Raw genomic sequence first — 14,965 nt, 5'->3', positions numbered from 1 at the left:
TATAGGACTTGTAAGTGGTGGCCAGGGAGCTGGTAGGTGTGTGGGCAACCTGACTCCAGTGCTCATACAATTCTGCTTCCCAGTGAGTGATCTCAGGACAGTAGTGGTCATTAGCATCTTTCCCCCTGATATAGCAGTTGGGTGGTACCAGGAGCTATGAAAAAGTACCAGGACATACCTAAAAGCAGGAGCAGGAGAATGGCCTCCCTCTGGTAACAATAAAAGCCAAAGTTTTAGACAACAGTAAGAAGTGACAGAGATTCTTATATTGATGACATACTTTTTTAAAAAAAAACGCTTGTTCTGCCTGGGAGCTTATATTATTTTTAGGAGAAAATAAAAACAATGCATGGTGATATTTCATTTACCCATCATTATTAGGAAAGAAAGAGTTGTTTTTCTAGGTAACTAAATTACTGAAATCACTAAAGGAGTCTCTTCTAGCACCAAAACATAATTAACTTTAACTATTTATTAATTAAATACTTATAATAGAAACATACTTCCCTGCCTTCCTAAATAGTTTAACTTTTCCTTAATAATCTGAGATCATCATTAATCATTATTAATGTCTGTTACTGTCCTGTACTATAATTCCTTTATCGATGTCCTCAAAAATTACTGAAGTAAATGGCAACGACTGGCCCCATTTTTCAGATTAATGATATAGGGACATTTGTATGTTCCTCTTACATATTATCCTCTCCTAAAACTCCTCCTATCTAACTTCCCTAGAGTCACTGTGGTTTCCCAAACATGCAGTGCATTTGTTTGCTTCTGTGAGTTGTCTTCACTTTGGGTGCCCTACCCCCACCAACTCTGGCCATTGAAAATCTTGCCATCCTCAAAGCCCAACTTAGAACCATCTTGTCCATGAAGCCATTTTTGCCCCCTTCCAGTCAAAGGGCATCTCTCCCTCTTCTAGGTCACCTGGGGAGTCTGTCTATCCTCTCATTCATTATTTATCCCCTGGCATTTGTTTAATGCTTCATAATTTACAGAACATTTTTACATACATAATCTCCAGTTATCCTCACAACAATCTGTCATTATCACCATTTTACAGACAGATAAATAGGCTCATAAGAGGTGCAGTCACAAGCCAGAGCTCTTCAAGTTCCCTCTTCTTCATTTCCAACACTGCTGGACACTGAATGTCCAAAAGTGAACTCTTCTAATAAAGGGTATAAGCAAATCATTTCGACCCTAATAGAAAATATCCTAATAGTTTCTATTGCTGGTTGAATGTCTGGTGTTCTTAACATCTATAGAACACTGTGGATTAAAAGACTATTTCAGAAGTACACACCCTAGTTGTCATGACACAATTCCATCTCAGTGCACTCAAACTCCTCTACAGGAATGGAGTTATAAGACGAAGTTAATACTTCTCCAACAACTACCAGGATTGGTTTAGTCCAGTGATCCAGACCTGGTTCTGCAGCAAAACTGACCAGGAAGCATTGAAAAATATACATGTTTGGCCAAGACCCAAAGTTCCTGAATCAGAATCTGTAGAGTTGGGCCATACATATTTTTGTTTGTTTGTTTGTTTTAAAGTTTCCATCACAATCCCAATGATTACTCAGGTTTGGGTAGCATTGGTTTAATCCACTTATTATTATCTGGTATTACTGAGATGTATTTTCTATGATTACTAATAAGTAATCCCATTTAGATGGCATTCCATTCAAATCAGAAAGAGTAACTGGCTTAGTAAGCTTATGAAAAAAAAATATAGACATCTATTTGTGAATGAACTACCCACACTGTGGATTACCTACTTCAACTTAGCTTCTCTCTGTTCATATCATGAAACTAGACTGAGCAAAAATAGAATCATGGTCAGGTATAGAGCACATTGGTACCCAGGCAGGAGCACAATGAAACATGTTTGGCTTATTTATTCCTCTTCTCCCCTCCATTAGTTCGGATGATCAAGAATAAAATGAGCCTATGGTGGTAGACTCTATTTCTAGATCCGTAAGTTTCTTACTCACCACCAGGGTAATTGTTGAGACCCTGCAGCTTCAACTTATTCTTTTCCATTTCAGTGCTGAAAACCTATAAGAAGCAAAACAGAGCAGAGAGTCCTAAGTGGGGCTTTTAGCCACTGTCATCAAAATCCCCCTCTCTACCTACACTCACATACTTGACCTCATCCACTCTGTCATCCCCCATTTCCACTGCCACAAATCTAAAGCAGCCTTTAGGAAAGTCCTCGGGAACAGCAAGTGCAGCACTACAATCTATTAGAACATGTAGGGGAAACAAATATAGAAAAAATGGAAAAAAAAAAACCTTAAAGTTTGGCATAAAAAAGGGAGAATGTACATCCCAAGGCAAAATATCATTTATTCATTCATTCATTCATTCATTCATTCATTCATAGATATTAATGCCCTGCTAATTGCATATTAGGCACTGAACTAAAGCTGTGGATATGTCACTGAAGAAGACAAACAGAGGCAGATGCTCTTGTAATCAATAAAACAAATTCATTTTAAAAAGTTATACACACACCATGCTTTGTAGATTAAATAAATGATCAATTCCTGTAAAGTGCTTATAATTGTACCCAGCATATTATATTCAATATGTTAGCTATTGTTATAATTATTAGTATGTGACAGTCCACACACAAAGATTTATGTATATTGCCAGGTAGATCCTTTAACATAGTACCTATTTGAAAAAACTCATCTCTCCTAGGGTTTGGAACCACCATGCCCAGGGTCTTCCTTGTTTAAAGTTGATGCAATTGGCAGTAATTCTTCATTGAAAAAGATGGTAAATAATGATGTAAAGACTACATTTTTCAGTGCGTCTGAACTTTAATAATGAAGTTTCTTAATCTCTAGTACTTTTTCTTCATAAATTATATTTGCAGCTGCTATTTACAGACCAAAAAAGCCCTCAATCTTACCATGCTTATTTAGTACCTGGAGAGGTCATAAAAGGGAGTGACTTCCCTGCCCTCCAAAACAAATGACATAACATTATCTGCTGATAAACAGACTAATAACAGCTGCCAAACACAACATGGATAAAAATCAGTTCTCTTACAAAGTCACTTAAAAGTCAGTATGTGTCGCAGGGTTAGAAATCATTTAGGCAAGGCTTTTGAACTGAATGTGAGAGAAAACTGTAACTTAATCAGTACAATAACATAGAGGGTGTGGATAACAAGCAGACAGTCTGCAAGTAGTTTGGAAAAGTAGATCCAAATGGCAAGAATTTGGCAGTTTTTCCAGCTCTGTCCACGAATGACTAACACCTCATGTGAGGAATGTGAGTGTTCCTAGTAAGGAGTTCCTTATTCTGAGACGTGATGTCTGGCACAAGGTAGATATGCAATGCATATTTGTTAAATAACCAAATGAATGACTGTTCATTGCCTTCTACAGATACTCAGTGGCACCCAGGATGCTTATCATCATGAAATACTAGTGAACACAGTATTTCAGTCAGCTGGGGAGTTATTTACTCATTGTCATCCATGAACTGGAATGACAAATAGATGAACATACACCCCTCATTGAAAGACTTATTTAGGAAGAAAGACTTATTTAGGAAGAAAAGATGTGCTCAGCAGAACACCAGAGGTGTACACATGTTTACGCGCACGTCATACTTCCACATGGATATAATGTAGTGTTAACATTGAAAAAAGCCTGAAGGAATGGTCAATGTTCAGGGTATAATATAAATTACTTTGTAAGATAATCTTCTCCTTTGAGTTACAAAACGGAAAGCTGTATCATCTTTCAAGTTATTTTTTTCTGTATTTTTGCTTAGTGGTTCAGAACACAGGCTTTGGGGTCAGACACAGGTTGGTATCTTGGCTCAGCCACTGGATTGGTGTGTACATATTAACCTCTGGTCCCATTTGTAAAAATGGAGATGACAATAGTGGCTTCATCATGGGACTGAGGGGAGAATGAAGAGAGACAGCGTCTTCTTGGCATGGTACTTGGCTGATGCAACTCATGGCAACTACTGTTATTATTAGCCCCTGGGGGAGCCCTCAGACTGTGGTTGATCTTTTCTGTATTGTTGAACCGCCATTTACATTTTTGTTTGTATGTTGAAGAGAATGAGAGCCTTCTTTTCTAGTTGTGGTTAATTCCTCTTACAGGGATATGGTGCTTTATGCACAGTCCCGAGATGTACTCAGGGCACCTATCTGGGCCCAGTAACAGTCCTCTGCTGGGGGCGGTGGGGGGACTGGTGAACTTCATTCGAATGACAGGATGTTTAATTTTGTCAAGAAGGTAAGCTACTTCATTGGGTAATTCATCAATCTTTCAGGTCAGCTGTGGATGAGACAGTGGTGTACTGGAGATGGCTTACACCGCTCATGAGACCCCACTGTGAACACCTCTTTCCAATTCCTTCTTCAGTGATGTAACATGGATAGCTTGACGTCAGCAATGGAAATCAGTAAACACTACAAACTTCCCTGTGTCTGGTGAGGCAGCAAGAGGAATAAGAACCTTTACACTTGTTCCAGAAAAGAACAAGATAGAACACGCCTGTTTCCTTGTAGGGAGAGAGAAAATGGCAAGCACCCACATGAAGACAGTCTGGGAGGTGGGAAAGAGAAGGGGAAGGAGTAGAGGACCCTACAAAACTAGGAGGTTGCTTACCTTTAAGGAGCAGAGAGAAGAATAAATGCCAACAAAGGACAAGAGAGAAGCTAGGTAGTGAGGTAAACGTGGCTTGTACAATGACATTCTTTACTAGGTCAGAAGTGAGCAATTTATAAAAATTAGGGCTTCCCTGGTGGCACAGTGGTTGAGAGTCCGCCTGCTGATGCAGGGGACGCGGGTTCGTGCCCCAGTCCGGGAAGATCCCACATGCCGCGGAGCGGCTGGGCCTGTGAGCCATGGCCGCTGAGCCTGCGCGTCCCGAGCCTGTGCTCCGCAACAGGAGAGGCCACAACAGTGAGAGGCCCGTGTACCACCAAAAAAAAAAAAAAAAAAAAAATTAAATTTCACCAAGTTAGACCATCACCATGCTGTACAGCACTTAACAGGCCCCATGTCTTACTTTGGAGATACTAAACAGATGTTGTTGAGTGAATGAATGAACAAACGAACTGCATGACATTTCTAAGACATTAACTTACCTTATATAACTGCTGTTCTTTTGGGAAGATCACAAACTTTACAGTTAATTGTTGCAAATGGTGTCTGGCAAATATTAAAACTTCATTAAACATAATCTCTGCTGCTGCAGAGATTCCAGTCCCAAGGGCAGGAAAGGAAATGGAAGTTATATTCAGCTCAAGGCATTTTTCCAAGCATTTCTTCATTGCAGTTTCCAATGTCTGCAGGAAAAACACAAATTCAACATCAGCCTTGAGTCAAAAATAAGACTTCACTTATCCCTTAATCCTGCCCATATTTTACAATGCCAGCCTCCACTATTCCTCAGGGCCATGTCCATTCCTCCTCAGAGAACAGGAAAGGTACCACTCCATAGGGGACCCATTATAGCTATAAGGTTGGATGATGAGAAATGAAAGGGCTGAGAAACTGAAGTAATTGAGTGGTCCATTTTGTGCCATTCAGGACGTCTGAGCATCGTGATTTCCCTCAGTTTATGTAGCCTTCTCCCCTGGTTAGAGAGCCAACCTTCAGTCTATCCCCACTTACCTGCCACTTCTGGGTCAACATAAAGAGCTTTAATAAAGGAGGTAAAGGTTAAAGTAAGCAAGCAACATTTATTTAATGCCATTAAGATCTGTTACGTAATTTATTTTTGGCAGATTTACACTTCCATCAATGTTTCAACATTCAAACTGAATACTAATGTAGGAAGGTTATTTAATAACCTTCCTACATTATACTAATATACTAGTATATTAGTCTTACTAATGTAGGAAGGTTTTACTAATGTAGAAGGACCTTGAAAAACTGAGGGGTAGAGAGTGACTGGAGGACCAGTTTGGGATTTGAGGGCTCTCTAAACAAGAGAAGACCAGAAATGGAGACAAAAGAAAGATAGACAAAGGTAGAAAAGGGGATTAAGTTTCCCTCTCTCCACTTGTCAGTAGGTTCCCCCTATTCTTTAATGCATGTAATTTATGTCCCTCAGTTGTAGAGTCGGGCAGAAAGCTAAGCTCCACCACAGGCACAGACACCACAGGCGATAGGTTTGACTGGAATGGTGTTGGAAGGGAGATCCCAGGTCCTCCTGGAATTTAACAGAGGGCAGGAGATATGGAGAGGCTGAATCCCAGGCCCACGTAGGAAAAGGCCTACAGGGTCACTGGGTGTGGTGAGGTGTGCAGACTGAGGGAGCCCTGATGTTTCTATGTCTATTTGCGGTATGTCCACTTAAAATTTAGACATGGGTTAGGTGATATTTTAAATTAAACTTCTTAAGATAACTTGTGACAATACCTGTTTAGTATTTCAGGTGTTCACAGGAGTACTAGAGAATGGGGATTATTCCACTTGACAATAACATTTCATGAATGTAATGACAGGATGGAAATTCAACAGACTACATAGACTCCGGAGATACAGAAAGATAAATTTATTTTGACCTTACCAGTTTTTGTTCAGAATATTCTGAAGGCCACAACACATGGTATACATATTTGCAGGGCAATTTAAATCCTTTTGTGACCAGTACCAACTGGGAATCTAGTGGTGTTTTAGTCATATTTTGGCTAAATTCCCTTTCTATTTCATCTCCTGCTGCTTGTAGAATTGATTTTGACACAGATGTAGCTCTAAGACCACCATGTGGAGATACAGAATTAACAATTACATTCGTCTGAAAAGGGAAAAAAATGAACAAGATTCAGGGTTAAACTACTTTTTCTTAAATGATTAATTTAAATCTTTATTTCCCTGAAGAGCTTTGAAAAATACATTTGAAGATCCTAAATCCACAGAAATATCACTTAATAATGGGTATAAAATTTCCAAAGCATGATCATTTGACTGCCATGAATCTGTCTGTCCTAGTCAGAAATTAGGTAAAGTATGTAGATGATACAATTTTTATTGCAAACATCTGTCAGCCCCTTGCTGGCTTATACCCCCAATATCCCAGATTCACAGCATTCTCTATGATTTGTTTTAAGCTTTATCAACAAGTGGTTTCACTCTCTGCCCCACTGTCATCACTTTTTGCTGTTTCTGTGTGAAGTTTCATTTTGTCTTACAGAGTGGAAATAAAACTTCTCAGGCAATTTCTATCCCCTAACGTTTGTGTTTTTTAAGGTAAGTAGTACATGGTGAAAGAGAGCACAAATGAGACAAAAAAAGTCTTCAGTGGGAAGTAGGCCTCCTTCTTGGTGGGGTCCCCAGATCCCCCTAATTCATCCTGATGGCTTTGGCTCCCTTTGGGGGTAACTTCGGTACTTCTCATGGATGTTAATGAATGTGTCACTTTGAAAGTGAAATCAGAATTTGCAAGTCGGGGGCATTGGCACCCTTTACACATTTTAAAGTTCCTTGTGTTGGCAATAATTAAATACAATAAAATTTTAGTTAAAGGGATAAGTTATTCAACCAGGATGTTTCCACTTTAATTTTAAATTGGCATATTAATGACTTATCAAATAAATATTTCATCTCATGGGGTCCCCTCAGTCTTCTTTCTAATTGTCTTGCAGGCAATTAATGGCATTTTTTCACTTGTGATTAAGTCTATTTGATTGTGGCCATAGGAGAGTCAGATCCAGGGGAAAAATAGTGAATATAGCCTTATATTCTTTCTCTCTCTTCCTCTGTTGCAGCCCTTGCTCCCTGCTGCCCCCTTCAGTTATTCATCAGTAATTTGTTGAACACCCAGATGCATGCCCAGAGACCAGCTCCAGGGCTACAGAGATGAACAAGCCATGATTTCCACCTTCGAGGTACTCTCTGCCTGGCAGAGAAGCTGCACTAATCCAGAAATACCTAGGTTCACTGTTCCCCTGACTCTCTCCCCTCCCTGTCAGGGTCCTCACCTTTGTGCCCTATGACCCCTGGCTAAATGCTAAATTACACTTTGTATCCTCCACAGCTCCTGGCACAGAGCCATATACTCAGAATACGATTTACAGCTCGGCTTAGGTCTCCTGACTGGTCCAGCCTACTACTTTTGATCTGTCAATACCTCTGTATCTCTCTGATCCGTCATTCTAACCACCCAGGCCTCTTCTCCTGCCAATTCGTAACTATCATAACTTGAGATCAGATTTAAAACTCACATCTTCTGAAGTAATCCTTCTTGATCTACTACACTCCACTCTTGTCACAAATGTATATACTCTTAAATATGAATTCGCTTCGTATTAAGACTTTTTTGTTTATTATTGCTAGGTTGCTTTAGAAATGTTCAGATGGTTTGTCTCCCTAACGAGATTTTTCAAATAGAGAATCTTTTTACATAAAAAGAATAAAATAGATTTTAAGTTCCTCAGAATCAAAGATTGTTCTATTTCCTCATGGTGCCTAAGAATAATGGCAATAATAATTATAAATACTTATCACATGCCAAGTTTTGTTCTAAGCAGTTTATGTGTATTGATTCCAACTCTAAGGTATAAGTGCTATTATTATCCTTATTTTACAGAGGAGGAAACTGAGGATCAAACGGTAAAGTAATTTGGTTCAGGTCACCCAGTAAGTAAGTGGCAAAGCTGGTATTGAAATCCAAATGGTCTGGCTCTGAAATCCATACTCGTAACCTTACTTAACAAGATGCTTTCTAAACCGTGTTTGAAATAGTATATGCTCAAAACATACTTGATAGGTAATAAACAGTTCAGGGATCCCCTTTGGCAGTGCAAGAGAATAAAACAAAGACTTACTTCCTGCGTTTCAATGTGGCCCTGGACAATCTGGAGAGTCAGGTTGTTCACAACCATAGTATTGAAAAGGTGGGCGGCTTCTGGACTCACCCGGGACCCCAGCTCATTCTTCCCTAGGATGACTTCTGAAACAGTTTTAAAGGCAGCAACAGTAGGGTCCTCATTGCTTACCAGGTGAATTTCTTTCAAATTACTGACTGGTCGCATGTGTTGGAAATAATACTTGATAGTTTCCACAATGACCTGTGTACACAAATCCAGAGGGAACTGGAAAATCCCAGAGCTCAGGGCTGGAATCGCTACTGTCTCAATGAACACATTACTACTGACAAAATTCAAAATATTTATAATGGCTCTTCGCAGTTTATCGATACATTCCTCTCTATCCATTAACCCCCACCGAGGCCCAACAGCATGGATAATGAGTTTGCAGGGAAGCTTCCCTGCTCCTGTGATAGCTATGTCACCAGTTGGAATTTTGCCATATAAGGAAACATGTCTTCTGCTCGCCTCTTGGATTTCAAGGCCGCCAGCTTTCACAAGGGCCTGGGCCAGGCCTCCCCCATGAATGAGGTCTTCATTGGCTGCATTCACCACAGCGTCAACAACATGTCTGGTGAGGTCATCCTTCCAGACAGATAACTCTAGCCTGGGCACCAGCATTTTTCTGAAGACTTGTAGAGACTCACTGTTACCTTCCTGGGCTGGAGAGACTAGGGTAAAGATACAGCTAAATTTATTCTGGAGGACTTCCCCCAGCCGACTCTCATTATTTTTTAAAATTTTGAAGTCATTGTGATTAATGGAAATTGGCCGACTGTAGTCTTCTCTGAGAATATCAATCTCTGGAAAAGGAGAGAAGATAAAAAATAAAGAAATGAGCAAGCGTTCCTTTGAAAAGGATGTAATTCTACTTCACACCGGGAGACTGAGCTTCTTCTGTGCAAAAGGAAAGATGAGCTTCCTCTAGGCCCCTTCCTGATTCTCCCTCTCACCTAGACCTGTAATTAGACCAAAGATATCCAGGAGTTTTCAATGGTAAGTCACCATAAAGTGCTTAGTCGTGTGCCTGGCATACAGTAAATATTCAGTAAGTGGTATCTACTATGATACAATGATGGTGGTTTAAAACTGTGCGTTATCAGGGCTCACAGATTTAAAAAATCTACATAAAAATGGCAAGTTTGGGAAGACCCATGCTTAAGGCACAAGTGTTAGAAAGGACTTACTTATGATTCAAAAATATGTGGAGGCTTTATTCATAACTTTGTCAGTGTCTTGGCTTGGGTTCTCCTAGAAGCTGATTCTGAGGCAGGGGTTTGAGTTAAGTTTATTTGGGAGGTTATCCCAGAAAACACCAGGGGTGTGGGATGGGAAGAGGAGAGTGGGAAAGTGAGACAGGGAAAGGAAAGAAATGAATAAAGGGGGTGTTACAAAGCAAATGAAGCTTAACTCCACAGGGGGACAGTTTAGACCATGTGTCTCAGAATTATATCACCAGAGGGGTAAAGCAGCTGGGATATTTGTCCAGTGTTTATCAGCCATTGGTCGAGGATGCTCCTGGGGGCATAGTCCAGCACATGGGCAGAGCACTGACAACATGACAGTAAATAATTCTCCACCATACCCTAGTTTTGTAGTGCGATTTTGGTGGAATTAAAACTGATGGGCTAAAAATTATTTACTGCATGTGGCAGCAAGATGATGTGCTGCTCAGATCACCCTTCAGTGAAGGGGGCAGTATGGTTAGCTGACAGCCTCCAGTTGTTAGCCCCTCAGGGCCCATCTCAGCCTTCCAACCCAGGTCACGCTATTCTCAGGGTGGCTCCCATCAATGGCTGAACAAGGCCATTGATGTCCAACGTGGGACTCCACCAATGAGCAACCTCAGGCTGGCAGAGCTTTTTCTTTTGTTTTTTTTTAAATTAATTAATTTATTTATTTTTGGCTGCATTGGGTCTTAGTTGCTGCATGTGGGCTTTTCTCTAGTTGCAGTGAGCAGGGTCTACTCTTCGTTGTGGTATGCAGGCTTCTCACTGCAGTGGCTTCTTTTGTTGCAGAGCATGGGCTCTAGGCGCACGGGCTTCAGTAGTTGTGGCTCGCGGGCTCTAGAGCGCAGGCTCAGTAGTTGTGGCGCACAGGCTTAGCTGCTCCGCGGCATGTGGGATCTTCATGGACCAGGGCTCGAACCCGTGTCCCCTGGATTGGCAGGCGGATTCTCAACCACTGCACCACCAGGGAAGCCCGGACTGGCAGAGCTTTGCCAGGTTTTCATTACAGTCTGATGGCTCCACCTGCCCAATCCAGTTTCTTCTCTTTTCCTTTTACCTTCTGCATTCCTAACTCCATCTCAGTTTCTGCATCCTGGAGAACCCAACCTGTGCCAGTGTATTTCATGGGGTCTAAGGCATCATTATTATATGCCATTGAGAAAGGAAAAATGATGCCAACTAAACCTATCAGTGGGTAGAGAGTAGCCTTACTTCAGAGATGTGAAAAAAATGTGTGCCCTAAAACAGATTATAGTGTAGTAATTAATTATTTTTTACTTCAATTCCCATTTTTAATCTGAGCCACCTAGAAAGACCTCTTGTGGCCTCAATTACAATTACCTAAAAGCAGCAGCACATGAGTAGTCAGAGCCAACAGGCTTGTGCCTTCGTTGAGAATCTCAAGTGGGCCACCCAAGTTTAGGCAGGTTCCATTTTGGCTCTTACAAACCTTCTTGAGCAGGAGACAATCAGTGGGTCACCTCTTATGAACAGTTTCAGTTCTAGGGCTGTGGTCAGAAGGGTCCCACATCTTGTGGGCAAAGGATAAGATCAACGGGAGCCCTAAGGGAACACATCAGTTGGTGCCACACTGCTTCCGAAGCATTCCCCCTTCTGAGGCATATGCCCGGTTCCCACAAGGTCCTGCAGTCACGCACCTGAGCATCTGTGGGGGAGACAGTCTCCTCTGTATTCCCCTTTCTCCACTGAGGAAAGATATGAGCAAAGATTTTCTGAGACAAGAGAGTGAGGTGATCCTACCTGATTTCTCATTGTAAGCTGCTGCTCCAACACCCTGTGAAAAGTGAGAGTGGTTTAAAAAAAATTGAGACCAAATGATTTACAGATTACTGATGACAAATACCATTTCATAAACACAAAGCGACAGAAACCTTCCTAAGAACACTGGGATTGAGGGGGAAGGGGAACACGTTTGTTTAATCAGTGTGCCTGAAATACTTGAAATACTGAATGTTCCAGCCAACACTGACTCTACCCCGCTTCCCTAGAGGCCAATGCACTTTTAATTCTGGATGGGATGAAGGGCTGGAGATTACCACTTGAAAAGGCTCAAAGGTCACAGACCAAAATGACCCAAAACTCTCAGACAGGATCCAATCTCCAAAGGTTTGTGGGGTTTCTCTAGACAGAACAGAAGACATGGGGACATGAGTCTCATCAGCTACACCTCCCCATCTACCACTTTCAATTGTTTATTTCATGATACAAGCCTGAATGTGGAATTTTCAGGATAAACAAATGAGGTGCCTTTTCCCTAGTCCCTTATTATTATTATTTTTTTTGCAGTACGCGGGCCTCTCACTGTTGTGGCCTCTCCCATTGCGGAGCACAGGCTCAGTGGCCATGGCTCATGGGCACAGCCGCTCTGCGGCATGTGGGATCTTCCCGGACTGGGGCACGAACCCGTGTCCCCTGCATCGGCAGGCGGACTCTCAACCACTGCGCCACCAGGGAAGCCCCCTAGTCCCTTATTTTTACTCCTCCTCCATCCTCCTCCTTCCCGCGTGCTGCAAAAGCAGAATTGCTGAATGAGTAGAGAGAATAAAAATGATACTGAGGTGACATTTTTTTAAAAAATCACCCATCCTCATGTTGACTCTGTTGATTATACTAGCATATTCTTGAGTTCCCACCTCTCGCATGGGGCAAGGAGAAAACTTTTATTGGGAGAGTAAAACCAAATAAGAATGCCAGTTATAACTGAAGACCCCAGATTTTTTGCTGTTACAGGAAGAACTATTCACATGCCGATCAAAGTTTATTACTTATAAACATTTATGCTTTTTACCTTGGAAAAGTCCATCCTCCAGGTCTCTGGGGTCTTTCAATGTTTACTGTTTTGCGTTTCTCAAATGTGGCGGCCCCCTTCTAGGAATGAATAGAAGGATGTAATATGATGAGCATCTTAGGGAATTTGGTGAGAATACACAACAGGAAGACTAAACAAGATTTCTGATCTTGAGTGATTTTTAATTTCATCGGTGAAGATGCACACATTGCTTTTGCTGCTGTTGTTACTGTTTACCCTCTATCCTTTACAGAGAGATTCAAAGAAGGGAAAGAACTGTATGGGCTACAGCAGGGAAAGCTTTATGAGGAAGGTGAGGCTAGAGCCAGGCCTTAAAGGACAAAGCAGGTTTTTACATATTTAGAAGAGGAGGATGATACCACATGGTAAAACTAAGCACAGCATTCAAAGAGCAATGAGGAAAAACCAGCCTATGCGTGAGTGAAGACCCCTGGAGGGTGTCCAAAGAGAGGGAGCTGTGCTTATGCCTGTGGAGGATGTACGTTACTGAGTTTGTGATAAATATCTCTGATCGAATTAGAAAGGGGATTGTCTGGATAAAAATCAGAGACCGTGGGAAAACACATTTTAATAATTTTTCCTTCTAACAGGTAGGAATTAAAGACTGTGAATTTTGAGGAGAATAATAATAAAAATGCTTAAAGACACCGTTGCCCACACTTGTTTCCACATAGTCACCTCTAGGCCTCTGAAATGATTTCTGATGCCTTTGCAACAGGAAAATTTTGTGCCACTCTCTACAGCATCAGAGCACTATCATTCTTTCTCTTTTTTTGGGTAATATTTATTTATTTTATTTTTGGCTTTGTTGGTTCTTCATTTGCTGCGCACGGGCTTTCTCTAGTTGCGGCCAGCAGTGGCTACTCTTCGTTGTGGTGCGAGGGCTTCTCAATGCAGTGGCTTCTTTTGTTGCAGAGCACGGGCTCTAGGCGTCTGGGGTCAGTAGCTGTGGCTCATGGGCTCTAGAGTAGTTGTGGCTCACGGGCTTAGTTGCTCCGCAGCATGTGGGATCTTCCTGGACCAGGGCTCGAACCCATGTGACCTGCATTGGCAGGAGAATTATTCTTGCGTGTCAGGAAAAGCTGCAAATCCAAGTATAATCCAAAAATGCAGGGAGAATACGCATTTTTGCCTCCAGAGGGCACTGCTGTTTTCACAAAAGAAGGAAAACTGCCACATCTGCTCCCACTGTGGGCTTCCAGTGGGTTTTTCTTTAGATGATGTTGCACTTTTTTCTTTTTTCTTCTTTTTTTCATTATTAATTTTTATTGGAGTATGGTTGCTTTACAATGTTGTGTTAGCCTCCACTGCACAATGGAAGGAATCAGCCATACACGTACAGTTATCCCCTCCCTTTTGTACTTCCCTCCCATTTAGGTTACCACAGTGTATTAGGTAGGGTTCCATGTGCTATACAGTATATTCCCAGCAATTGTCTATTTTATACATGGTATCAATAATGTATATGTGTCAATCCCAGTCTCCCAAGCCCTCCCTCCCCACCCCTTTCCCCCTTGGTATCCATACATTTGTTCTCTATGTTTATGTCTCTATTTCTGCTTTGCAAATAAGATCATCTATACCATTTTTCTAGATTCCACATATATTCTTTATTATACGATATTTGCTTTTCTCTTTCTGACTTAATTCACTTTGTATGACACTCTCTGGATCCATCCATGTCTCTACAAATGACCCAATTTTGTTCCTTTTTATGGCTGAGTAATATTCCATTGTATATATGTACCACATCTTCTTTTCCATTCCTCTGTTGATGGACATTTAGGTTGCTTCCATGTCCTGGCTATTGTCAATAGTGCTGATATGAACACAGGGTGCATGTGTTGTTTTGAATTATGGTTTTCTCTGGGTATATTCTTGTTCAGACCAGGCTTCAAGGGCTCTGGGATAGACTTGGCAGTGGGGGATGACACTCTTTTAACCCCAAAGAAATTAGAAACGAGGAGCATATTGTCCAAAACGTTCAATCTCTTCTATTTTATTTTAACAACAACAGTAGCAACAAAAGCCTTCCCAGCTTTCCAT

At 41.3% G+C, this 14,965-nt stretch overlaps 1 protein-coding gene across 1 annotated transcript in view; it reads right to left on the bottom strand.

Annotated features, from left to right (window-relative positions):
• PARP9 (poly(ADP-ribose) polymerase family member 9) overlaps positions 1–14,965 on the bottom strand; it is a 31,762-nt gene that overhangs the window by 13,574 nt on the left and 3,223 nt on the right. The window contains exons 2-7 of the mRNA XM_082624233.1: positions 12,899–12,978; positions 11,851–11,884; positions 8,819–9,663; positions 6,562–6,789; positions 5,132–5,332; positions 2,001–2,064 (exon numbers count right to left, since the gene is read on the bottom strand). Of these exons, the coding sequence (XP_082480359.1) occupies positions 2,001–2,064; positions 5,132–5,332; positions 6,562–6,789; positions 8,819–9,663; positions 11,851–11,884; positions 12,899–12,913 (1,387 nt within the window). The 5' untranslated portion in view covers positions 12,914–12,978. The remainder of the gene's footprint in view (positions 1–2,000; positions 2,065–5,131; positions 5,333–6,561; positions 6,790–8,818; positions 9,664–11,850; positions 11,885–12,898; positions 12,979–14,965) is intronic.

The sequence above is a fragment of the Mesoplodon mirus genome (genome assembly GCF_964341445.2).
Source record: "Mesoplodon mirus genome assembly, chromosome: 6".
NCBI lineage: Eukaryota > Metazoa > Chordata > Mammalia > Artiodactyla > Ziphiidae > Mesoplodon > Mesoplodon mirus.
This window is presented reverse-complemented; position numbering and strand designations above follow the sequence as displayed.